Source organism: Dendropsophus ebraccatus, chromosome 7 (genome assembly GCF_027789765.1).
Source record: "Dendropsophus ebraccatus isolate aDenEbr1 chromosome 7, aDenEbr1.pat, whole genome shotgun sequence".
NCBI classification, from domain to species: domain Eukaryota; kingdom Metazoa; phylum Chordata; class Amphibia; order Anura; family Hylidae; genus Dendropsophus; species Dendropsophus ebraccatus.
Genome location: NC_091460.1, coordinates 112,730,422 through 112,756,410, shown reverse-complemented (window position 1 = coordinate 112,756,410; position 25,989 = coordinate 112,730,422). Strand labels below are relative to the sequence as shown.

Here is a 25,989-nt window from a genome sequence, read left to right as displayed (position 1 = left end):
ATCTTACTCTCTATTACTAATGCTATCATTGGTGGGGACCGGGAACACATGAACACAGCCTATGACCTGTGGCTGTATCCATGTTAACAATAAATAGGGAGGTGGCCGGTATGTGTGTTGCTCTCTAGCGATGGTAGATACGGAAACAGCCATCTGACTGTACTCTCTCACCGACTTGGCTGCAGGAAGGTGCTACCGTTCTGGCCACAAAGTAGCAAAACTAAATTTTCTATGCCAGAAAGCTAGCATCCATAATTGACTAAATACCCTGCAAAGTGCCAGACCTTTATCAAAGATATTTCAATGTCTAGATCTTTAACTGTAAATTCCCGCTTGGAGATTATAGCTAAAACATCATGGGAAATAAATAAATCTGCATGTTCCAGGAAACTGTCTTATGCGGCTCGCACAACTTTTTTAATGTGTTTTAAAAATGTGATATTGGGGCGTGGCTTGGCTGGAATGGAGAAATTGTGTATTACTTACATCATTCTGTTCAGCAGTTCTCCTGCTAGACAGGACAATGGATTCAGGCTGCACTACTCCTACCACCTGCTGACTAGAGATGAGCGAACCTGCCGAGGTTCGGATTCGTATGAACCTGAACTCTCGGCGTCTGATGCCCGCTCTGTGAAGAGGGTGGATACAGCTGGAGGACCGCCTGGAAAACTGGGAGGCTGCAGACAGCAGGAATAAGACGCCGAGAGTTCAGGTTCATACAAACCCGAACCTCGGCAGGTTCGCTCATCTCTACTGCTGACTGACAATGTCTGCCTATACACAGTATAGATAGAAACTACCTATCAGCAGCTGGTGCTCATGAATATCCAGAACTACTGAGAACAGACCACTTCTTGTCCATGGTATTCAGGAGGATATCTCTGGATCAGCTGCACAGAACAATGTAAGTGATACATCATTCTGCTCAGCTTCTCTGTCACTAGTTTATGCTACTCTTTAAGGCCCTATTACACTGATAGTGAGTACCGGGCGTATTCAGCCCATAATTGCTTGGTGTAATAGAAGACAATGATCAGCTGACATTCCGACGTCTTACAACAGGCTGAAACGCTACAGATCTGCTGACGTCCCTTTGTTGAACAGAAGCGACAGCAGCAGACCGCCACTATCTCCTATGGGCTGTCCGGACGATCTGACAATCACCCAGGCAGCTCCCTGTGCCCCGGATCTTACCAGCTCCTTCTCGCTCGCTGTCAGCACGAGTAATAGCGTCGGCAGCGGGCGGGGGAACAAGAAGCAAGCAAGTTCTGACCTGAAAGGTTGTCGCTTGCTTGCCCTCCACATCACCCAGTGTAATAGGACAGCATAAGACACAGGCTGTAGGTATCCTATATAAAGCTGATAGCATTTACAAGAATACAGCTGCTGTAGGCAAGTACAATATCATCAATGATGAATATACAGTATTAGGCTATGTTCCCACACAGTATTTTTGCTAAGTATTATGGCCAGTATCTTTTACCCAAAACCAGGAGTAGATTGAAAACACAGAAGGGCTATGTTCACACACTGTTGAAATTGAGTGGATGGCCGCCATATAATGGCAAATAACTGCTGTTATTTTAAACCAACCGCCACTAGATGACGGCCATCCACTCAATTTCAACAGTGTGTGAACATAGCCAAATACCGACCAAAATACTGAGCAAAAATACTGTGTGGGAACCCAGCCTAAAGTCGAATTTACAATAATATTAAAAACTGAGAAAATTGTGGCATAAAATCTAGTAAAGGGCCCAAGGATAGGAGGAAAAGAGGAGTGCTAGACTTCCATTATCTATAATGGACCGACCCCCTTAAAAGGGGAATTTATTTTTTCAAATCAACTGGTACCAGAAAGATCTATAGATTTGTAATTGATTTCTATTTAAAAATCTTCAGTCTTCCTGTAATTATCAGCTGCTGTATGTCCTGCAGGAAGTGGTGTATTCTTTCCAGTCTGACACAGTGCTCTCTTCTGCTACCTCTGTCCATGACAGGAACTGTCCAGAGCAGAAGCAGTTTTCTATGGGGAGCTGCAGCTCTGGACAGTTCCTGTCATGGACAGAGGTGGCAGCAGAGAGCACTGTGTCAGACTAGAAATAATACACCACTTCCTGCAGGACATACAGCAGCTGATAAGTACCGGAAGACTGGAGATTTTTAAATAGAAGTAAATTACAAATCTATATAACTTTCTGGCACAAGTTGACTCAGAAAAAAGTTATAGTTATAGTATAGAGTGTTACAAAATCAGACTGCCTAGGTGCAACGCGTCACATCTTTGTTAGTTAGTTTTTTCCATTAAAGAAAAGGGCTGTGTAATAATTATCTAATAAAAGTAATATACAGGAGACCAGTCAGTCCTGGTGGGAACAGGAAATGTTTTCCTACCGCTTTCAATAAAGACTATTATTGCCTATGACTAACATTTATACGTAACTATGTGCTGTTCCTAAAATACACAGATTTTATTCTCAGTATAAAAAAAAAAAGATCAATCGCTGCATTAGGGTTGCAAAACCATAGCTGCCTTCTCAAAACAAAACAAAACAAAAAAAACAGCGCCACTCTTCTCCCACTTCAATGGAACTGAGCTGCACTACCATTCACAACCTGAGGACAAGAGTGGCGCTGTTTTTAAGAAGGTGGCGGCTATGGTTTTCTAACTCTGGATAACCCTTTTTAAACTTCCAAAAGACTAGTGCGCACAAAGGCACTAGGAGGACGGAAAACTACAAGGCAGGAAGAGAATATACTCCGCAGATCCATGCAGGGGAGCAGAAACAAGGAATGTGGCCTGTAGTCCCAGCAATTCTGGCCGCGGTACAGCTGCGGAAACAGGATATCTGCATGCTGAAGACAGTATCAGTCTATTCGGACAGAACTGAATGAGTTCACAGTATTAAGCAGTATCGTCCTCTGGCTCCAGTCCTAGCCACCTTTAGCGGTCAGGCAGTACAGATACCGTTATATTGGTACACAGGTTGGCGCCATCAGTACCCCCTTCCATGGCTACCCCTAGAGATTCAGAGAACTAAACTATGTTCCATTTGACTATGAAGACAAGAAAAGCTGTGTTTCAGTCCGTCATGCTCATCTATTCTATTCTACACATGTAGTACTGCCCTATGACAGTAGAGGGAGCCCTGAATGACGTCACATGTACAGTATACAGCAAATAAATACCATTATTTTTTTTTTTTCTAGAACAATATTAAAAAGAGGGGGGGGGGGGGAACTATGGAAAAAATGCCCATTGCAAAACATAAAACCTATCCCATAAAAGCAATACAAAGAAAGTGGAATCCCAATTCCATCTATTCAGCAGGAAGAGGTACACAGTGTGAGAAGTAAACCGCTTCCTACAAGAACTTGTGCATAGAGTCATCAATGAAGGAGCTGCCCTTCTTCTTCACTACACTCACATGGAAATAAAAACTAGAAGGGCTAGATAGCATCCATAAGGAACGTTCACCGCTCCAACCTTCAGAGCTGCGCTCGGACAGCAGATTCGCTTGTTTCATTGCGTTGGGAGCCATAAGGCAGCCTTGTGCCTTCTCTATGGGGAACTAGAAAGGAAAGTTGACATTCTTTGGTTGAATGCTCTGGAGTCAGTGCAATAGCTCCGGCGCCACCTACACAGTCCTTGACATATAGTAAGGTCACAGGTCACAGGTCGCTCCTTACAGGACCCCCTTCTCCAATAAGTGGGTCTTCAACACTTTGTAGATGTTTAGTTGTTGCTCTGGCTGTAGTGTTAGAAGTTGCTGCAGGACCTTGCTGGGGTTTGGACCTCTGGACGTAGAGAAAGAAATAGCTGGATTAAAGGAAGTGAACTAGTTCATGATACATGACAGGAAGCGCCTTAAGGCTGGGTTCACACTACGTATATTTCAGTCAGTATTGTGGTCCTCATAGCAACCAAAACCAGGAGTGGATTAAAAACACAGAAAGGCTATGATCACACAATGGTGAAATTGAGTGGATGGCCGCCATATAACAGTAAATAACGGCCATTATTTCAATGCAACAGCCGTTGTTTTAAGATACCAGCAAATATTTGCCATTAAATTACGGTCATCCACTCAATTTCAACATTATGTGAACAGATCCTTTCTGTGTTTTCAATCCACTCCTGGTTTTGGTTGCTATACAGCCTCAAACATACAGCCTCAAATATACGTAGTGTGAACATAGCCTAAAGGGGTTATCCAGCGATACAAAAACATGGCCGCTTTCTTCCGGAGACAGCATCACTCTTGTCTCCAGGTTAGGTGTGGTTTGCAATTAAGCTCCATTCACTTCAATGGAACGGAGTTACAAAATGTTTACCCAAACTGGAGACAAGAGTGGTGCTGGCCATGTTTTGTTATGCTGGATAACCCCTTTAAAAGGGGAAATCTAGCAACAACAAAATTTCTTCTAAATCAACTGATGTCAAAAAGTTATAGATTTGTAAGTTACTTTTATTTAAAAATCTCAACCCTTCCAGTACTTATCAGCCGCTGTATGTCCTGCAGGAAGTGGTGTATTCTCTCCAGTCTGACACAGTGCTCTTTGCTGCCACCTCTGTCCATGTTAGGAACTGTCCAGAGCAGGAAAGGTTTTCTATGGGAATTCGCTACTGCTCTGGCCAGTAGTTCCTGTCTCAGACAGAGGTGGCAGTAGAGAGCACTGTGTCACACTGAAAAGGATACATCACTTCCTGCAGGACATTAAGCAGCTGACAAGTACTGGAAGACTTAAGATTTTTAAATAGAAGCAAATAACAAACCTACATAACTTTCTGACACCAGTTGATTTGAAAGAAAAAAAAAGGATTGGAATACCCTTTTAAACCCGAATATGAAAATGCTTAGTTACACCAAATATCCTCCAAGTGACAGCAGGGTCAATACAATGTCTGTGCAAGGAACTGTAAGACGCCTGCTGGAAATAGATTCAAGCAGTGCAATAACTATATCTTACACAGTCACAAAGCTTCTCCTTTTTCCTGACACAACTCAGCCCATTCATTTTCATAGGCTAGCCCAGCTTAAGGCTGCCATATTGTGAGATCGCACTTGTCTTCTATGATGGGAAGTGTTATTACTTGACTCTTAGATGATGACTAAGGGGTCAGAGTTCCTCTGCTGGCCAGAAGATAGATGACTGTATAGCAATATCCAACCAAAGAAGTTGGATGCAGCCCTACAGCTGCTTGGAACAAAAGATACATCCCAAAGGCCATAGACTGTATCCATGTTTTCCAGTGCTCCCTCGGGCTGCATCCAACTTCTTCAGCCACCGGTATTCAAATGCTGGGCGCTCAGGTTTGGATGACCCAGAGCATCCTTGAGGTTCGCTCATCTCTAGTTACAATGTATTCTTCAGTAATAATGGTAATATGAAAACTTCTCTACATCTCAGGATCTCCTACCTTATGAAGCTGGCAATATACACATGGACAAAGGTGGCCATCAAATACTGACAGTCAAATCGGTCCATGATCCCGCCATGTCCAGGAATGGTGTCAGCAAAATCCTGAAAAACAATACACATCAATACTATGTTCTAGTTGCTTCCACTTCACAGTCAGGCTCTAAATTAAGTAAGTAACCAGGGTAGAGCTGCATGCAGACCCCATCTGCTCCTAGCGGTGCTCACAGGTCAACTAAATTTTGAAAACTTGCCACAAACATATCAAAAGTTTTCATTGGGACTAAAGCCCCCCACTAGATATAGCCGCAGCAGAGAGCATGACACCCCGGTTTGGTGCTCACTCAGGCTCTATAGACTTAGGGCCCTATTACACAGAAAGATTATTGTGTGAAAAATTGTTATATTGTTTGAATATAAGGGAACCAGTCAGCACGATTGTATACAGAGCTACTGTGCTACCGTAAAATCATTGTTAAAGCGTAACTGTCATTTCAGGGTCATTTTTCTGAAAACATTAAATATCAACAGTACAAGCGATTTTAAGAAACTCTGTAATAGGTTTTATGTACTAAAAGAGTTTCCTTCTGTAGTGAAAAAGCAATCTCCCAGCCTCCCCCCTCACATCAAAAGCAGCAGGATTTCTGTCTCCATTATGTGGCTATGGAGAGGGGAGGGGCTGTTAGGAGTGACTGAGCACGGAGGATTTCTGCAAAGCACAACATCCTGCAATCTTCTCTCAGTAAGTTCATAGATAAGCACTGACCTTTCTGACCCCAGAATCCTGCAGTTTAGGTGCCCAGAGAGTCTACAAACAGCTGACCTTCATGTCACCTCTTCCTGCTCCCTCATCTCCCTCAGCCCCTCCCCCCTTCATAGGCTTACAATGGAGAGAGCAGAACCCGTCTTCACTGGCTTCTCTGTAATGAAGACGTGTTTGCCTGATAATGCACAGATAAGAAGTCGGGGGGGGAGGCTGGGAGATTGCTTCTTGAGGACAGAAGGAGGCTTTTTTGGCTGATGAAACCTATTACAGAGTTTCTTAAAATCGCTTATACTACTGATTTCTGCAATAAAAAAAAACATGACAGTTACGCTTTAATCGTTCACAAATCTTCGGTGTATCTACACATGTTTTGTTTGACTATCGATGAGTGTATTATGGTGAATGAGTTCAGTTTGTTCCCAAAAAGGCGTTAGTTTGCAATCGTTCATTGGAGAAAACAAAAAACATGGAGGATAAGTAGTCCTCTCCATTATGGGCATAAGCCCAGTAGTACTAAATATTCATGAGAAGCCGAAAACTCCGCCCACCAGCTGCTGATTGGCAGTTATCTATCCATGCTGTGTATAGGCAGTCAACTGTCAATCAGCAGCTGCTGGGTGGGGGGAGGGGTGTGGCACCAATCCTATTCTCCTGCATATTAGGAGAACGGCAGAACAGAATGATGGAAGTAAAACATCTGTTCAGTATTTTTGTCAATAGTTTACGTTGCCCTCATTTAAGGCCACATAAACCTAATGACAGAAGTTGACTTTACAAAGTAAAGAAGTGAATCAAAAGATCAATATGTGCTGCTGGTTTAGCCCTCTAGCAATTGTTACTAATGACAGTACAGCACTCTTCATAGCTTCAAAATGACAGATATGTTTTAACTTTTATTGAGGTTGATAAACAGTTTTTGGGTAGCTTCACAGGTACCGACTCGCAGCTCCTGGCAGATTCCTTTCACTACATACACACAGCGGTCTGAACGACCGCTGCGTGTATGTAATTCTTCCGGCCGCTTAACCCCTTCAGCTGCCGGCCGGCTGCCGCTCTGTATACATTACCTGTCCTCTCCCGCCTGGCCAATCAGTGTGCTGCCCTGCCGCAGCCACTGATTGGCTGGGCGGGAGAGCAGTACGTCGGGACCCCGTGCAGTGAGGACAGGTAATGTATACAGAGCGGGAGCCGGGCGGCAACAGAAGGGGTTAAGCGGCCGGCAGAATTACATACACGCAGCGGTAGTTCAGACCGCTGTGTGTATGTAGTGAAAGTGATCTGCCAGGACCTAGCCGACTTGCAGCGTTATTAACGCTGCGAGTTGGTATGTGTGAAGCTACCCTTTGGGTGTATACAGTAAGACACCACTAGTTGTGGAAGCTGCCCGTTGTTAATTTGCTAGCAATACATATGTAAAAGAAAATCTTCCTAAGCAGTGTCAGTGGCATTTCCATTGAAAAATAAATATAATTATATGCAAATCAACAAATGGACTGGTCTGGTAAGACAACCTAAAGTTGGACGAGTAACTACAGGAATATACGTGCAATATGGACTTACCTTAATTTTAAAAGCTCGTTTGAAACCACTGGCAAAAAAGCCTCCAAATGGTCCGATCAGCGAACCGAACGTCGATAGGGCAATGCTGTGGACCTGAAATGGGTACAAGCGGACTGTTGTCTAGGAAAAAAGAAAAAAAACCATCATTGTCCATGCCACTCTAGGAAACTAGGATCTTACTCAAACTTTCAGAAACTACTGTATAGAAGAATCAAAGACACTATGTAAACTGTGCAACAGGCTGCTATACAATACTAACAGAAAGTCATAACTGGCGAATACTTAAAATACGTAAAATAAATGGATTGATTTTTAACATTTTTTCAAGCGCTGTGGAATCTATACAAATAAATATTAATAATAATAATAATAATAATAATAATAATAATAATAATAATAATAACAACATGTACCAAAGAGCATCTCCTGAGACACAGGTCATCATTAGAGATGAGCGAACCGGGTTCGGATTAGAGTCGATCCGAACCCGAGCGTTCGGTATTTGATTAGCTGGGGCTGCTGAACTTGGATAAAGCTCTAAGGTTGTCTGGAAAACATGGATACAGCCAATGACTATATCCATGTTTTCTACATAGCCTTAGGGCTTTATCCAACTTCAGCTGCCCCCGAAATGCCGAAAGTTTGGGTTCGGATCGACTCGAGCATGCTCCAGGTTTGCTCATCTCTAGTCATCATTCTTCTATCAATCTGATTTCTACAATAACATTCTCAGTTACCAAACACTACCAACACTACCTAAATTAAGGAGTCTTATGTCTGAGAGGAGGGTCCCCCACTTATTATGACAGCAAGGGCCATGGGTCCCCAAATCCTTTATTAAAAGGGGTTATTTAGAAATAGAAAATGCACAGCTACTTAGATGGTAGAAACAGCACCACCCCTGTCCTCAGGTTTTGTGTGTTATTACAATTCAGCTCCATTCACTTTAATGGAACTGAGCTGCAAAACCCACATCCAGACTGAGTACAAGAGTGATGCTGTTTCTAGAAGAAAGCAGACATGTTTTTCTAAGCCTGGATAACCCCTTAAAAGTGGAAAGGGAAAAAAAAAAAATTTGGAGATCTAGTTGTACCTATAACTCGCATAGATTTACTGTACTTTAGCTTTTATTGACTCTCTACAGTGCTGCTGGTTCACCCTGCTTTTGGGAACAAACAATGGGAATCTAAGCAACGAAACTTGTCTCAGTGAAGGAAGGTACAAAAACGAATGTCTTTATTGAGTGCAATACAAGCCACTGGAGCAAACAAGAAAATACACTCTTCAGGCTATCGCCTACGCGTTACGGACAGAAGCTCTGTCCTTAGTCAGTGGGAATCTAAGGACTGGAAGCGAGAGCCAAATGGTCAGGGAGTCTACCATAGATGATGAAAATTTAGCAATTGGGTGGCACCCAATTGAACCTCTGGGCAGGATGCTCTAGTGTTGCCCTTTTTAGTTGTGCTGGAGTAACTTATGTCAGAGAATGACTGACAGCCGGCTCGTATTTGGCTGCATGGCATTAGCCGGCTGTCAATCATTCTCAGAGAAGGTGGGACAGGGATGGAGCCATGGTGCGAGAGCGGGACAGGCACACACAGTGTCATGGACCCACCTCTGAGACACTGTTGTCAGAAATTAAAGTTCAGCGTATGACAGAACAATAATAATGGTACCTTAACGCTGCTCAGGTAACTGGAAACTGCCAGCACTGATATATGCATATCGTTGCTGTCAGTTTCCCTTTAGGAAAGCCTGACTCAACGCTCCCCTGTTCTCTGTCCACTTCTCTTAGTATCACAAGGAAACTGTTCAATACAAAATGCAGTGAGACTTAAGAACAAACGACGAGTCCTTACCCATCCCAACAACGACTGCACATAAGGGGGGACTGTGTAATCATGGATCCTGAACAGCTCAGATGGTTCACAGCTGGTGGAGAAGCTGTTTGTTTCACTGTTGTATTCCACGGGACACACAAAGTACTGGAACTGTGCCAGAATGTATGAAAACTATAAAAATAAAAATAAAAATAGTAAAGAGCGCTCTGTCAGACTGGAAAGAATACACCACTTCCTGCAGGACATACAGCAGCTAATAAGTTCAGGAAGACTTGAGATTTTTAAATAGAAGTAAACTAAAAATCTATAATATATACCCTTCTGGTAAAAGTTGATTTGAAAAAAATGTAACCAGAGTATCCCAAAGGTCAATAGTTGAGAGGACTATGTGGGTAAAACATTCACAAACTAAGAAGAACATGTCAGCATATCTGGTACCCATTGACAGTGATTTTTTTCCCCTCTGTACCTGTTATATTTAAATGGATTTCTATAGGGTACACCTTACTATGACCGGGTAAGGATCAGGTATGACATCACACTGCTGAAATGTAAAGTTGCATAAATAACATAAATCAGGAATACTTACCAGGAATCCAAATATTATGGTCAGAAAGAAGCCACCGATGAAACCTTCCCACGTCTTTTTGGGCGACAGCTAGAGGATCAAAAGAAGAGTGTAACCATTAGGATGGTGAATACACCAATGATATGGGGGGGGCATGTCCCACATCCAAAAACATACAGATACTGTAGGGGAACTTGGAATTTAGATTGTGAGCCCTAATGGGACGGGGACTGATTCGGGTGATGTACAGTGCTGTGAAATAAGTTAGCGCTATATATACATAAAGGAAATATTATTATATGATATGATCAGCTATAACATTAATAGCAATGGAAGGTAAAGTGAACAAGGATGAGTTCACATTACGATTGCGCCTTCTGAGACATGGATACACCGGCATTACAACAACATTTATATAAAGCCAACAGATTCCACAATAGTTATACAAATCCCCAATATACACTTATTATGGGAAATGCTTATAAAGTGCTTTTTTCCCTGCACTTACTACTACATCAAGGCTTCACTTCCTGGATAACATGGTGATGTCACTTCCTGGATAACATGGTGATGTCACTTCCTGGATAACATGGTGATGTCACTTCCTGGATAACATGGTGATGTCACTTCCTGGATAACATGATGATGTCACGACCCGACTCCCAGAGCTGTGCGGGCTGTGGCTGCTGGAGAGGATGATGGCAGGGGGACACTGAGGGACACAGGGCACTGGAGGGACACTGAGCACCCCTCTGCCATCATCCTCTCCAGCAGCCACAGCCCACACAGCTCTGGGAGTCGGGTCGTGACATCATCATGTTATCCAGGAAGTGACATCACCATGTTATCCAGGAAGTGAAGCCATGATGCAGAAGTGCAAGGAAAAAAAAAAAAATATATATATATATAAGCATTTCCTGTAATAAGTGTATATTGGTGATTTGTATAACTTTTGAGGGGCAATACAATATTTTTATAAACATTTTTGCAGGACTTCTACTTTAACTGTCTGACTCCCGTTTACCTTTATCAGTGGCGTCCTACCAAAGAAGAAACCAAAAAGATAGGCCATGATATCATTACAGATGACAATGGAAACAGGAACTAAAAACCTACAAAACATGAAAACAAAAACAAAAAGTCAGTCAGCAAAATAATACGGTAACAAATTTACAATTGGGTATTAAAATTCCTTGTGTGAAAGTAGTCTGTCCATACACCGCCTGGCAATAACAATCACCAAGAGGACAGGGTACAGACAACCCCACAACTAGTAATACGGAGATGTATTTGTTTCTAGGAAAATGAAGGACAGGCAGGAAATATGCTCAAGGATCATTCCATGAAGAATTTACTAAATTCGACCAGTCAGAACACCGAGCCTGTCTCTGTAAATCACAGATATCACATAGGGAATGTCCCCTTGGAAATGTAGAAATTATTAGAAGGACCACAAAAAAAAAAAGATACCACTGGTACCAAGAACTTTAAGGGGGTTTCTGGGACTTTAATTATGATGACCAATACCCCCCCCCCCCCCCGACATCAGCCGATTGAAGAGGCTGCAGCACCCATATAAGCTTCATATAATCCCTTACTAGGCCCAGTGTATATGGTATTGCAGCCTGGCTTAATACTGAGAATATTTTAAAGCAAATCCATCTAAAGATAGTAAAAACATTTGTATGTCTTGGAAAAACCCTTTAATAAAACACTGAATGCACCTTTTACCACCATGAGGGAAAGTTATCAAGCTGTCAGATATAGTAAGATTGCCTTTTATTGCCCATTACAAGCAATTAAGGCTCAGCTTTTATATATTACTTAGAGAGGAGTGAGACTCGGGCATGCTCACGTCTAATGGATCGGCATTGAAATATCAGTGGCTAAAGAAGTTGGTTGCAGCCCTGGGGAGTCCAGAAAAAGTCTAAAGGCCTTATTACACAAAGAGATGATCAAACATATTTGGACGATATCGGACGATAATCGCTTCATGTAACAGAAGACAACGATCAGCCGACAAGCGCGGACGGCTGATCGTTGTCTTTCAACAGGCTGAAACACAAACGATGAGCCTGGCAACCATCTGCTGCCGTCTTCCAGCGTAACAGGAGTGGTGGCAGCAGACCGCCGCTATACTCTATGGGTTGCCAGGATCATTTAACAATCACCCAGCCAGCCCCTCCACCTCCCCCAGTCTTACCCGCTCTCTGTTGGCGCGTGTAATATCGCCGTCAGCAAGCAGGGAACGAGAAGCAAGGAAGCTCTGGCCTGAAAGGTTGGAGCACGCTTGCTTCTCTGGATCGCCCGTGTAATAGGGGCTTAAGGCTGTATCCATGTTTCCAGGACCCCCTAGGGCTACATCCAACTTCTTCAGCCACAGATATATTTAAATTGGGAACAATCAGACTCAAGCATGCTCCAGATACACTCATCTCTAGACACAATGCATGTAATTATATACCATGCTTATCACAATGCTGTAGTTATATACAGTTTGTGCTTTACTGTTATTGAAATGATATCATCTGTATTGAGATAATTTCACAATATGACAACACATACAACATATATCTATATATTTTGAATATTTGGTACCAGCCAATACTACGTTATCAAACATTTCACTGCATTCAGAATGTCTCCTTTCTTAGTTGAACACTAAGCGGCGATCCATACTCTGTTCTTTTGCCCTTCCATAGCAGGACTGCTGTAATTGCAGTGTAACCTAAATATCCAATTCTAAGGAATAAGCAGATTTTGTGCTTGCATCTGTTGTTTTAGGGTACTGCAAATAGCCATGGCATACAAGAACTGTCCTTAAAATCTTCCATATGCCCTAGGCTCAGAAATCTGGTCTGGCGGTAGGTAAATTACAGTATTGTTCTATATACAGTAAAAGAGAAATAAAATAAAAAAACCTTTTTTTTCTTTCAGATCAATTGGTGTCAGAAAGTTATATTAAGTTATATTGGTGTCAGATAATTTGTATTAAAAAAATCTCCTGTCTTCCAGTACTTATCAGCTGCTGTATGTCCTGCAGGAAGTGGTGTTTTCTTTCCAGTCTGACACAGTGCTCTCTGCTGCCACCTCTGTCCGTGTCAGGAACTGTGCAGAGTAGCAGCAAATCCCCATAGAAAACATCTCCTGTTTTGGGCAATTCCTTACACAGACATAGGTGAAAGCTGAGAACACTGTGCCAGACTTCCTGCAGCACATACAGCAGCTGATAAATACTTGAGATTTTTTTTAAATAGAAGTGAATTATAGATCTATATAACATTATGACACCAGTTGATTTAATATATATATATATATATATATATATATATATATATATATATTTTTTTTTTTTTTTTTTTTTTTTTTTTGCTGGAGTACCGCAATAAAGAGGAGATTGCTAGCCAACTGAGTGTGAAATGCTGGTAACATTGGGTCTAGCTATTGCTCAATGAGCATGTTACATATGGAACGCACACAAATGTCAGACCTTACCAGATAATCCCTTCAAAAAGATTTTGGATGATAAGATGAGACTGTGTGACAGTGATCAGCAAAGTGACATGAGTCCATCCAAACTGTGAATAGGGGAGACAACACAACACATCAGTAAATAAGACAGGAAACCAGGACTGTATTATAGATACCGACACTATAACAAACACTGGACCTGACAATTACAGAGCCGACAAGTAAGGAAGATGGGAAACATGAGGACAAGAACGAGGGGTAAAAAAAAAAAAAGGATATTATCAATAAATTCTATGTGCACAAACTGTAATGGCCTTTATAGAAGGCTAAAAATAAGACAAACATTTAGCCATTCACACACAATAACTATCAAAGAAGGAGTCTGGGCAGACTTTCACAAGTGTCGGGGAAGGGGAGGATAAAGTGTCGGGGAAGGGGAAGGATAAAAGTGCCGGGGAAGGGGAAAGGATAAAAGTGCCGGGAAAGGGGGAAGGATAAAAGTGTCGGGGAAGGGGGAAGGATAAAAGTGCCGGGGAAGGGGAGGATAAAAGAAATTACATGCTCTCACCTCCCTGGCTCCCGGACTGGGGTCTGCTGTCCTTGGCTCTGTACCAGGAACCCTTTCTGGTCTGAGTGGGGACCCCACTACGGCCGATGACTGGCTAAGCCGACCTGACACATCCCGGGTTCCCACTCAGATTAGGAAGCGTCCGGGAACCTGGCAATCGCATAAGTGGTATGCGCCCACCAGAGCTGGGAGCGGGGAGGTGAGAGCACGTTATTTCTTTTATCCTCCGCTTACCCGCCACTTGATAAAAATAGGTCTGCCCAGACTTCTCCTTTAAGTTTAGGTGACTGCTACATGAAACCCCCTGAGGAAGTAGTAAGTTGTGGGGGTAGGAACAGTGGATGTTAGCGAGTCGTACTGTATATTACTTGTGTTGCACATGCTGCATTTTCTATTTTCATTTGTATCAGCACTTTGCACTTTGGCATTTGCCCTAGCCATCCGTCCCATCTGTCCCGTCCTCCATGTTTCCTCCTTCCTCCACGTTCGTAGGATTTTAACTGTTTTTATTAGCAGTTTTTTGGCTCAATAACTTAGTTTCATTTATTGTTGCATTTTTGTATTTTATTGGGGACCAAAAGCTTTTGTAGATGTGTATAATGTCACCAATTCTACCCCCAAACACACCTCCAATATTTTGGCTAATAGGTATCTCACTTTTCTGCAATCTGCAGTCTACTACCCGATAAGAGAAATCTGTCTCTTGGCCAGGATTGTTTTTTGGCCGATAATCAGCCAGTGTAAAAGTAAGGGTCCATGTCTCGAGGACGCCTTAACGTTGGCGACATGGTACACTCTGTTTGATCAAATCGTTTGCCAAGATCCTCACTTTTCTAAAAAAAAAATGTTATATTTTAAATTTTTAATATCTACAGAGTAGGTGTGCTGCCAAAATTTCCCTTTTTTCTGTTGAATGTGGGGGGTGTGGCTACCTCCTGTTGGCTTGCACTCCACCCATGTCCCAAGGCTGCTATAAAAGAGATCATTTGGCTCCTATCTGCCCAGTTGTAGGCTTATTCAGCCCAGGAGAGGCCATTGCTAGTGTGAAAATGGGACCATGTCTCGAGGACGCCTTAACGTTGGCGACATGGTACACTCTGTTTGATCAAATGGTTTGCTAAGATCCTCACTTTTCTAAAAAAAAAAAAATTAATATTTAAATTTTTAATATCTACAGAATAGGTGTTTACCGTGTGTACGCTGGGAGGAGAATATATGGTAAGCCCTTACACCTGTGGGTTGCTGTTGCACCTTTTTTGAGTGTAAAAGTAAAGCCTGATCCTCAGCTGATCACGTCTTTTGCACCACAGCCCAAGGGGATGGACAGCCAGTAGCAAGGGGAAACGGAAAGCACGGACATGCATATGTCTGTTCTGTCAGTTTCCAGATCACACATGCAGTGAATACTTTCCGTCAGTGCTGCTGTGTGATCCAGCATCCCGCTTTCTGGCTCTCCCATTGAGCTCTCCTGCAATCGCCCCTGCTGTCAATCATTTTGGAGGAGACAGAGGGGCACCCGGAGAGCAGGACATGGTAGCTGGAAAGTGGAATACCAGATCATACAGCCAAGCAAAAGGTAAGTATGCACTGCTTGTGTGATCTGGAAACTGACAGCACGCATATATACATATCTGTGCTGTCAGTTTCCATGGCTGCACGAATGATACAAGGATCATTCCTGTGGTCCAGCCGCTTGATTATTTAATGTGCTGTGTAAAGGCGAGCACCGATTTTACTGATCAATGCTGCTTTGTGTACTTGCATCAGTGCACTTGTAATCAGATTACTGGAAGTAACAGTGGGACGTAGCTACTATTATGTGCATATTAGGGCAGAGTCTCAGAAAGCCTGAGCTAAGCAACGGCTAGCTGCCTGCTCTGCATGATTCACACAGTCCCCAAAAGTAAAAGTTTCCCTCCACTCCTACTGCTGTATGTCCACAGGGCTGTAGTGGACTCTCCCTGCTTGTCGGCAGTGGCCACAGTTTATTGCTCAGTACCCCTTCTTCCTGTGCTGCTTCTGTTTCTTAGGTTTCTGCTCACATAGCACCATGCAAAGCCAGTGCATCAGTAACACCTTCTCTTTCCAAATGCCACCTATAATAATTTACTGTAAATTATACCCAGCACAGTGCCAATATGTTTATTGCATTTCCACCAGCACTACAGCATAACAAAGAGGAGATAATAGTAACACATAACATATTCAATTGCAAATCACAGATCATGGAGCACTTTACACAAAGCCTGGAAATGGAGGAAGGGCACAGAGAACAGCTCTGCCCCCTAGAGGCTTCACTAATCTTCTGTTCTTGTAGAGAACTGGAAGGCAATAGTGGCCTTTTTAAAACAGCGATTGTATGGACATCAGACTTATTTCTTCTAATTTGCATATTAGGGGTGGACGAGCGGGCGGCAATTTCTCATCGGTGGCACCAGCATCGGGAGCAGCAAGAGTGGGTAAGTATGGAGGGCTCTATCGGGTTCGGGTGGGTTCCGCACTGGGTGCGGGAGTGACAGGTTCCCTATAAGCAATGTGGGTTGTCTGGTGGTATCTGAAGCCATAAGGCAGAATAATTTATTTGGTCTCTCAGTCACTTATTAACATTTCACAACCACTGGGCTATATCTGCTAGACTCGGTTCAGTGCATTTACATTCCTCAGCAAGTGACCGTGCACAGGTGAAGAGTGACAATGTATATGCCTACAGTGTTCCCTCACATTGAATGCTCTGCAATGTCGCTACTGTAGGTCCTTCTATTGTTAACCCCTTCACGTCAGCCATATAGCTATATACATTTCTAGTACTGGTGCCTGATGGAGTAGGAACGTATATAAAAGTTCCTGTCGTAAAAGCCGTACATAATGAAAGGCAGCCAAGATCACGCTACTGCCTGTTATTACCACCTTAAATGCAGCAATCTATAGCAACTGCTGCGTTTAAGGGACAGGAAAAGTACCTGATCGGTCTCAATTAGTTTCCTTGTGGTCTGATCAGCAGTCTGGTAATACAAAAATAAAACACTCTATGAGCAGAGCGCCGATAATATTGATCAATGCTATGCAATGGCATAGCATTGATTAATATATGCAATCTAATGATTGCTTGTAATAGTCCCCTAGGGGGATTTAAAAAATGTGCTCATGCCAGCACATGTCCAGGCGTAATGTTTTAGTTTGCCAGTGACCATCTGCATAATCTAGAGGAGGCATGGGAGAAGGTCATGTGAGACCAAAATAAAACTTTTTGATATCAACTCCACTTGCCATGTTTGGAGGAAGGAGGATAAGTACAACCCAAAGAACACAGTCCCGACCGTAAAGCATGGGGGTGAAAAGATCATACTTTGGGGGGAGCTCTTCTGCAAAGGGGACAGGACAAGTGCCCCTTATTGAAGAGAGGATGGATGGGGCCATGTATTGTGAGATTTTGGCCAACAACCTCCTGCCCTCAGAGCATTGACGATGGGTCGTGGCTGGGTCTTACAGCATGACAATGACGCAAAAACACAGCCAGGGCCACTAAGGAGCGGCTCCATAAAAAGCATTCCAAGGTCCTGGAGTGGCCTAACTAGTCTGCACACCTGAACCTAATAGAAAGTCTTTGAAGGTTGCTGAAACCTGAAAGAGCTGTGGAAGATCTGTATGGAGGAGGGGGACACAGTCCCTGCTGTAGTGTCTGCAAACTTGGTAAAGAGTTACAGGAAACGTCTGACCTCAATTACTGCAAACAAAGGTTTCTGGACCAAATATTAACTTCTGTTTTTCTATTGTATCAAATACTTATTCCATGCGATAAAATGCATAATAATTTAAGAATCAAACAAACAATGTGATTTTTTTGGATTTTTCTTTCTAGCTTCTGTATAGTGAAATATAACTACTATACAATTACCCACCTCTCCATTTTATGTAGATGGGAAAACTTCCAAACATCGGCAGGGTATAAAAACTTATTTTCCCTACAGTAGGTGGAGAATTCGATAGGTGACTACTTTCTGGAATAATAACCCAGCTTCAGTGAAAACTTCAGGTTTTGAAAGGAGGTGAAGTCTAAAAGTTTAGTTTAATTTTCTAGCTCTCTAATCTTTACTGAGGCCCTAATCTTTCCAGAGATCCCTGAATTAAATGAATAAATGCAGACTTAGGCATATGCACTATTCTTAACATGTTAAAAGGTGTACTCCGGCGAAAATCTTTTCTTTAAAATCAACTGGTTTCAGAAAGTTATATAGATTTGTAAATGACTTGTAATTAAAAATGTCAAACCTTCCCATACTTATCAGCTGCTGCATGTCCTACATGTTCCAGTCTGACACAGTGCTCTCTTCTGACATCTCTGTCCATGTCAGGAACTGTCCAGAGCATTAGCAAATACTCATAGAAAACCTCTCCTGCTCTGCACAGTAACAGTCTCAGACAGCGTTTTTATTAGAAATAAATAACAAATCTATATAACTTTCTGAAATCAGTTGATTTGAAAGATAAGGATTACCCCTTTAAGGCATAAGGGCTATCATTAGGCAAGAAAAAAAAAACAGATTTTTTATTTTTTTTTTAAAGAGGAATCAATACAAACCATGTAAAACTGGAGACGGTAGTGCTTCTTCACTAGGCTCAATACAAACATACAGAAACCTGTGTGACAGAGAAATAACACAGTGAAATGTCTTCATAGATTTGTGTATCTGCTGAGAGCAAACACCTAAAGTGGTGTGTGTATAAAGCAAATAGACACATGGATACAATGTCACTGCCAAATAACTAGACAAATGTTAGAAGTGTCTCCTAACCACATGCTAGTCAGGTGTCCAAGTCCAGACATCAGCTATAATCTGTAGGAGAATCTGCCACCAAGTGGTTGATTGTCTTGCAGCGCCACCATGGGTGAAATAAAGCATTACACCATCCCCACTTTAATCAAACAGCTGATTTATAATACCCAGATGTACTGGACCCCCCCCCCCACACACACACACACACCCCTCCCCAAAGGAAAAGAAGCTGTTTTGAGCTGACATTTAAAACTTTTACTTAAAACCAGACTTAAACCCTTTAAATGTTGCATATTATGTTAAAATAAAAGTCATCTAAGATTGTTCCTGAACAGCTAGGGACTTTGGCATTAAAGGGGTACTCTAGTGAATTCTTTTTTTTTTTCTTTCTTCAAATAAACTGGTGTCAGAAAGTTATATAGAGTTGTACATTACTTCCATTTAAATATCTCAAGTCTTCCATTACTTATCAACTACTGTATGTCCTGTTAATTTAAAAGAGAATATTTTGCCAGAGTACCCCTTAATTAGGTATTCAGATTTTTTGCTATAGGAAAAAAAAAAACTATGCTTACCCCTTTTGCTGCACCCACTATCTTCATGTCGATCGCCTGCTGTGCTCCACTTACTTGTGTCTGTGTCACAGAAGGACCTTTTGCACTAAGCCAATGAGTGGCTGCAGTGTCCCCCCCCCCCCCATCTGAATGGCTGAGCAGAAAGAGGCTTGTGGAACATAGGCACAAGGAGCTGCAGCATGGTGGGGGGCTGACACAGATGTCAGGGAAGCGAGGGGGGTAAGTATAGGTTTTGTACACAGAAATATAAATGATGCATCTAGTATACTATGACAACTCACCTATGACATAAAGTGCAAATGATATAAAGCGATGATAGCGGATAAGGAATTGAAGAGATTCTTCCCTTTGTACAAATGTCGCAAAATAGTCCGCCAGAGTCTCCCCGTAGAAAAAATAGTTAACACACAGAAGGAAGTACCTAAAATAGAAGACATAAGGGTTTACAATCCGACAGATGCAAGCAATACTGATGTGTGCATAGCAGATAGCATGGAGCAGTTTAGTCGCCTCACAGTAATAACATGCATACTACACACGAAAATCATCTTTTGGTTCGGCTGTACGGGATGATATTTGGGCTGAGGCTGTAGTGTGACCATAAGGTACAATACAATAAATAGGGTAACCTTCCATTCTATTTTTATATAGATATCGGGTAATGAGTGATACGGAAATGCCTAATAATCTGCTGCTCTAATTGACGCATTCTGCATATAAGAAAGCTTCGGTGATCCGGTTTCAGAAACCTGGGCCAAATGTAAAGTTTGCTAGCTACACCCCAGCGGCAGAACAAGAACAGGCTCTTCACGCAGTGTGTTAACATTCTGTCTGGGTCACACTGTGTTCTGGCCTCATTTAATCTTAATTGAAAGAAGAAATCCTGAAGGAGCACGCCAAGCCTTCAAAGCGGAAACACAGACTTCCAATACATAACAATGTCTCAGCCCCTGCTTGGCTTGTGAAGAAAGAGAGGGCACAACAAAAATGTATAGACCTTGCTGTAGAATAAGAAATCACTTCAATTTCATACTGTATTGTAGCAAAGATATATATATTTTTTCTTAACACAAATTAAAAGGTCATAAAGAAATGTTAAAATTACAAGTACAGTGTTAATACAGTTAGTATTATGTAACAGTAATTATTTCATACCTACACTATATATTTGATCTGCATATAAAAAGGTAGAAAATTGTCAAGAGAAATGTTAAAAAGGTACTCTAAAGAAAATTCTTCTTTTCAAACCAACTGGTGTCGATACATTTGTAAATTACCTCTATTTAAAAATCTCAAGTCTTCCAGAACTTATCAGCTGCTGTATGTCCTGTAGGAAGTGGTGCATTCTTCCCAGTCTAAAACAATGCTGTCTGCTGCCACCTCTGTAGGCGTCAGGAATTGAATCTCAAAATCTCAATGAAAACCTCTCCTGCTTTGGACAGTTCCTGTCACAGACAGAGGTAGCAACAGAGAGCACTGTGTCAGACTGGAAAGAATACACCACTTCATGCAGGGCATACAGCAGCTGATAAGACTGCAGATTTTTTTTTAATTAAAAGTAATTTACTATTATAAATGTATAACTTTCTGACACCAGCTGATTTAAAAACATTTATATAGATCTCTGCTTACTGTACAAGAGCATAACACCTGTCAAAATGACGGGTGTTCTACTCCTTAGTGGGGACTTGGCACTTATCTCTCCCCATTTCTGGCAGTGTCTTCAGCTATTCCCTGTTCTTTCCAGGTACTATTCTCTGCTGCACTAACCGCTGCAGCTAGCATATCCACTTGCGGAACAGCCTGGACCAAATGCACTAGCTACCACCACTAGTGCAACAGTGAAGTTGTTTTTTTTTTGCTAATTTTGCAAAAAAAAAATTCTCCTCCATTTCTTCAATACCCTTTACTATGAACTGAAAATAACATTTTGGGGAGAATTTATTAAGGGTGGCATTTTATACGCCGCTCTAATGTCAAATGCCCCCCGTCTGTAACGTCTAATTTAGTTACTATTTACTCCTGGGTAAAGACGCATAATCTTACGCAAAGGTAAGACACGCCTCCACCATGCAATGTGGCACCCCCTTTCCAACAGAATAGGTGAGCGAGGGGGAAGATCAGTGAAAAGTCACACAGTTATTGTGCAGGCCAGGGCTTTGGGCAGAAATGTTCGACATTTTAAAGGTCTGTACTAGCTGCAAACCCTAAAAGATGCCCCCCTAAAACTTCATTATGTCTGTACAAACAGAGAAATTACAAATATGGGATTTTGTTTGTTTTTTTGCAAAAATGCATTTCTGTGTCACTGTATTCCAAAAATTTTTAATCAACATGGTTTTATGATGGAGTATTTTTAGTAGTTTTTATTGGGCTGTTCTGTCATTTTGTCATACACTAAAACAGGCCTGGACTCTTGAGACAGGGACAGCTTTGGTGCGGCCTCATCTGGAGTATGCTGTTCATCTCTGGAACCCCATTCATAGAAAGGACGTCCTGAAGCTGGAAAAGGTGCAAAGGCGGCAACTGAACTAATAAGGGGAATGGAGCATCTTAGTTATGAGGAAAGATTTTAAAAAATTACATTTGTTTAGTCGTTTAAGGGAAGAAGAGATGTTTAAGGTGAGATATTTATCATATTTCTATTTATTATAATATATATAAATGGCCCCTAAAAGAAATATGGGGGAAAGATGTTGCAATTTTTTTTATTTTATTACTTTTTATATATTATTGTTTGTTTTGTTTTTTTTAAATCACTTCTGTACTCTAATACGCATTATAGCCCTAGCAGTCCTAAGCGCATGCATCAGGCTCCCAGATGCCATGGCAAATAGACTCCCTCCCCGTCAGATCCAATAAATGCAACCAATCAGCACAATTGTGGTTCACTTCAGCACCGTATAGAGCTACTCTGCAGCTCACGGCACGTACTGGCGGCGTCTGCAGCAACAGCTCTAGTAAGCAGATAGAGAAGGCTTATTCTGCCGTGCGAGGTCGGGAGAGGGACAGGAACTAGTCATCTGAGTGGGGAGCCGCCCAGGACTAGTCACCGCATAGTGTGGGGATGACTGACAGGCAGAGAGACCCATTAATGGCCTCTTTGTCTGTCAATCATCCCTGCACTGCGCACTGACAGGCAGAGAGTGGTAACTACTCCTGAGCCTCCTAGTTGCTGCCCCTCTCCCTCCCTGCTTATTTTTCTGCTTACTAAAACTACTGCTGAAGCCTCGGCCGGTACATGCCCTGAGCTGCAAATAGATCTATACGTTGCTGGAGGAAACCATATCAGCACAATCATACTGACTGGTTCCCTTTAATGGACTCACCTCCGTTCCCGGCAATAACAGCTGAGTCCCGGCCCTGTATTACAGCTGGGATCCTGCTGCTCTAACTAGCAGAGGGGCTCAGACAGTGACAGAGGGACACAGTATAACTGTAAGATATCATTAAATAAAATGTACGAGTTTCCAGCTACTTATGGTATGCATATATACTTACAATCTCAATAAACCATTGAACTTGAAACCTTATTACCTACCAACTTAGAGTTCTGAACCACGGTAGCTCATAAGACTTGTAAAATCTGTGCCCAATGGATATTATTTCATGGAAGCATTTCACCTGGATCGCGGACACCTGAAACACAGATAAAGAAGTATAAGCTCAATAAAGTATGTGATATCCAATGAGAACCACCTCTTCAACCAGTCTAAGGGTCCTATTCCACGGGCCGATGGGGGCCTGATCAATAATGTAAACAAGCGCCGATCTGCTAGGGTGGCGACCGATGATTTTAGGTTTGAACCTAAATGAACGATCATCGGCTGATCGTTCTCTCTATCCCATGGAGCGATAATTGGCAGAATCTGTCCGATTCGTCCGATTATCGCTCCGTGGAATAGGCCCCTAACTGATAAACTGTAGTCCTACATGTGCACTGTAGACACAAGCAAAATGGTTTTATTGCCCATCCCTAATAAAGCAGCCAACTGCACATGTAAGAACCCTTTAACTATTATGTAGAAAGAAGCCCGATCCTGTATAGAGCAACTTATTCAATCTAAAGATCAGGAATACACCAGGGACAACAGGACAGGAACACACATGGACTTTGCCTGATAATAAAACGAAGACCCAGCAACCTTATACAATGGTTGATAACATGAAGATCCAAGTTCAGCCTTTCTCCTTATGTAAGAAAAGAAAGCAGCCATATTTTATTGTTATGGGTATAACCTCCACTCCAAGGGTGCGGAACCTTTTGCCCTCCAGGTGTTGCAAAACTACAATTCCCATCATGCCTGGACAGCCAAAACATTAGCTTTACCATCCCTGCCCTACTCCGAACATTACATGGGAAATAATTTTACTAAAGAGGTTTCATACGAGGACAACCCCTGTCCATACGGCATCATAGAGAGGAGGCAAATGGATATAATAGAGGAGTACCCATAATTTATGAGCAGAACTAAGAGCTTCTCTATACAAGCAGCCACGATAAAAAGGATGGTTATTAATCTAAATGGCCCAAAAAAATTTCCAGGTAATAATTCCCCTGGTAATAGGTAATGGGCGCTTGGCAGAAATAATATGGGCTTTATGAAACAAGGTATAAAAGTGAAACTGGCCCAGTTGCCCCTAGCAACCAATCAGATTCCACTTTCATTCCTCACAGACTCTTTGAAAAATGAAAGGTGGAATCTGATTGGTTGCTAGGGGCAACAGAGCCAGTTTCACTTTACACCATGTTTGATAAATCTCCCCCACTGTGCGCAAAGTTTTGGCTTCAACAGATAGCCTTTTAGGCACCTAACTACTGCTTGAAAAAGGCGAAGCGTTGCGCACAGTGTGAATAAAGCCCAAGTTTTTTCTACCAAGTGCCGTCTCCTCTTCCATTTGATTTTGTTTGTACAGACCCTGGTCCGGTTCGGTGAGATGTGCACTATACAGTATTATCATTAGGGTAAATTCACATGGGCGTATCCGCAGCGGATTTGACACTGCAAACTCGCAGCCAAATCTGCAGTGGATCCCTCCCTTGTGAATTCCAATGTGATTACATACTGGCTCCAGGATTGGCATATTGCTGCCAGTATGCAAGTCCCGGCCCCATTAACCCCCGCCGTTTCGGATAATACATTACCGGCACCACGATCCGGCCGAGTCTGAGGCTCCCGGAGGTCCCGCGCAGCCAATCAGTGACTGTGACAGGGCCGTTCACTGGTTGTGCGGGACCTCCAGGGCCGGGAGCCTCAGATGCTGCCGGATCGTAGTGCCGATAATGTATCATCCCGGGCAGCTGAGGTTAATGCTACCTGCACTTACATACTGGCAGCGGGATGACAATCCCGCTGCGAGTATGTAATTGCATTGGAATTCACAGGGGATCAATCCGCTGCAGTTTTAGCTGCGAATTCGCAGCGTTAAATCCGCTGCGGATCCGCCTGTGTGAATTTACCCTTATAGTTATCCTGTGCTGCTGACATGGTGTATATTGACATTACAGACTATACATACACTGTATACAATGAATGGACAATTTATTAGGGATCTGCCCTTTCACTATTGCAATTGCCCAGTATTGATGTTAGACGCATGACCCTGGATTGAAGCACAAAATCGAGCAAGCAGGTTTTATGTGGATCAGCTTTAGTGTGGCTCTACATTAGAATGGAAAAATCCAGTGATCTAATGGGACGTTGTAGAAGGCATGACCATTGTGCTAGACTAGCTGGGCCAGAATGGTGAACACTGTCAACCTTGCCCGGTCATCTCGTGCAATGGAGCTTTGAGTTACCTGAGAATGGTTTCTATTGCACCCGGCTGATAGGAGGGTCAGAATTTGGCACAAACAGCATGAATGAAGGAACCTATCCTGTCAGCTGTCAATAGTTCAGGCTGGTGGAGCTGGCATAATGGTATGGGGAATGTTTGCCTGGCACATGACTGGGTCCTATGATACCTTTGGATGAACATCTGTACAGCAGGCGTCATGGCAGCTGTTTACCCAAAAACAGAAGGACACTTTCAGCAGTAAAATGCATCATGCCACTAGGGTCGTAAAGTCATGGATTGGTTCCAGGAACATGACAGCTCCTCTTATGGATTATGTCCTGCAGGAAGTGATGTATTTCTTCCAGTCTGACACAGTGCTCTCTGCTGCCACCTCTGTCCATGACATGAACTGTCCAGAGCAGTAGAGGTTTTGTATGGGAACTTGCTCTGGACAGCAGCAGAGAGCACTGTGTTAGACTGGAAAGAATACACCACTTCCTGCAGGACATGCAGCAGCTGATAAGTACTGCAAGACTGAAGATTTTTAAATAAAAGTAATGCACAAATCTACATAACTTTCTGACACCAGTTGATATGAAAAAAAAAAAATTTCGTTGGCGTTCCTCTTTAATTCCATAAAATATTTCATCTCTTGGAGTAGGCAGT

The 25,989-nt window shown here is 42.5% G+C and overlaps 1 protein-coding gene across 1 annotated transcript in view; it reads right to left on the bottom strand.

The window, feature by feature from the left end:
- Window positions 1–2,129: 2,129 nt before the first annotated feature.
- The window catches only part of CDS1 (CDP-diacylglycerol synthase 1), a 52,637-nt gene continuing 28,777 nt past the window's right edge, over window positions 2,130–25,989 (bottom strand). The window contains exons 4-13 of the mRNA XM_069978198.1: window positions 23,087–23,184; window positions 19,827–19,966; window positions 18,775–18,833; window positions 13,652–13,734; window positions 11,181–11,268; window positions 10,178–10,246; window positions 9,607–9,759; window positions 7,748–7,867; window positions 5,423–5,526; window positions 2,130–3,798 (exon numbers count right to left, since the gene is read on the bottom strand). Of these exons, the coding sequence (XP_069834299.1) occupies window positions 3,687–3,798; window positions 5,423–5,526; window positions 7,748–7,867; window positions 9,607–9,759; window positions 10,178–10,246; window positions 11,181–11,268; window positions 13,652–13,734; window positions 18,775–18,833; window positions 19,827–19,966; window positions 23,087–23,184 (1,026 nt within the window). The 3' untranslated portion in view covers window positions 2,130–3,686. The remainder of the gene's footprint in view (window positions 3,799–5,422; window positions 5,527–7,747; window positions 7,868–9,606; window positions 9,760–10,177; window positions 10,247–11,180; window positions 11,269–13,651; window positions 13,735–18,774; window positions 18,834–19,826; window positions 19,967–23,086; window positions 23,185–25,989) is intronic.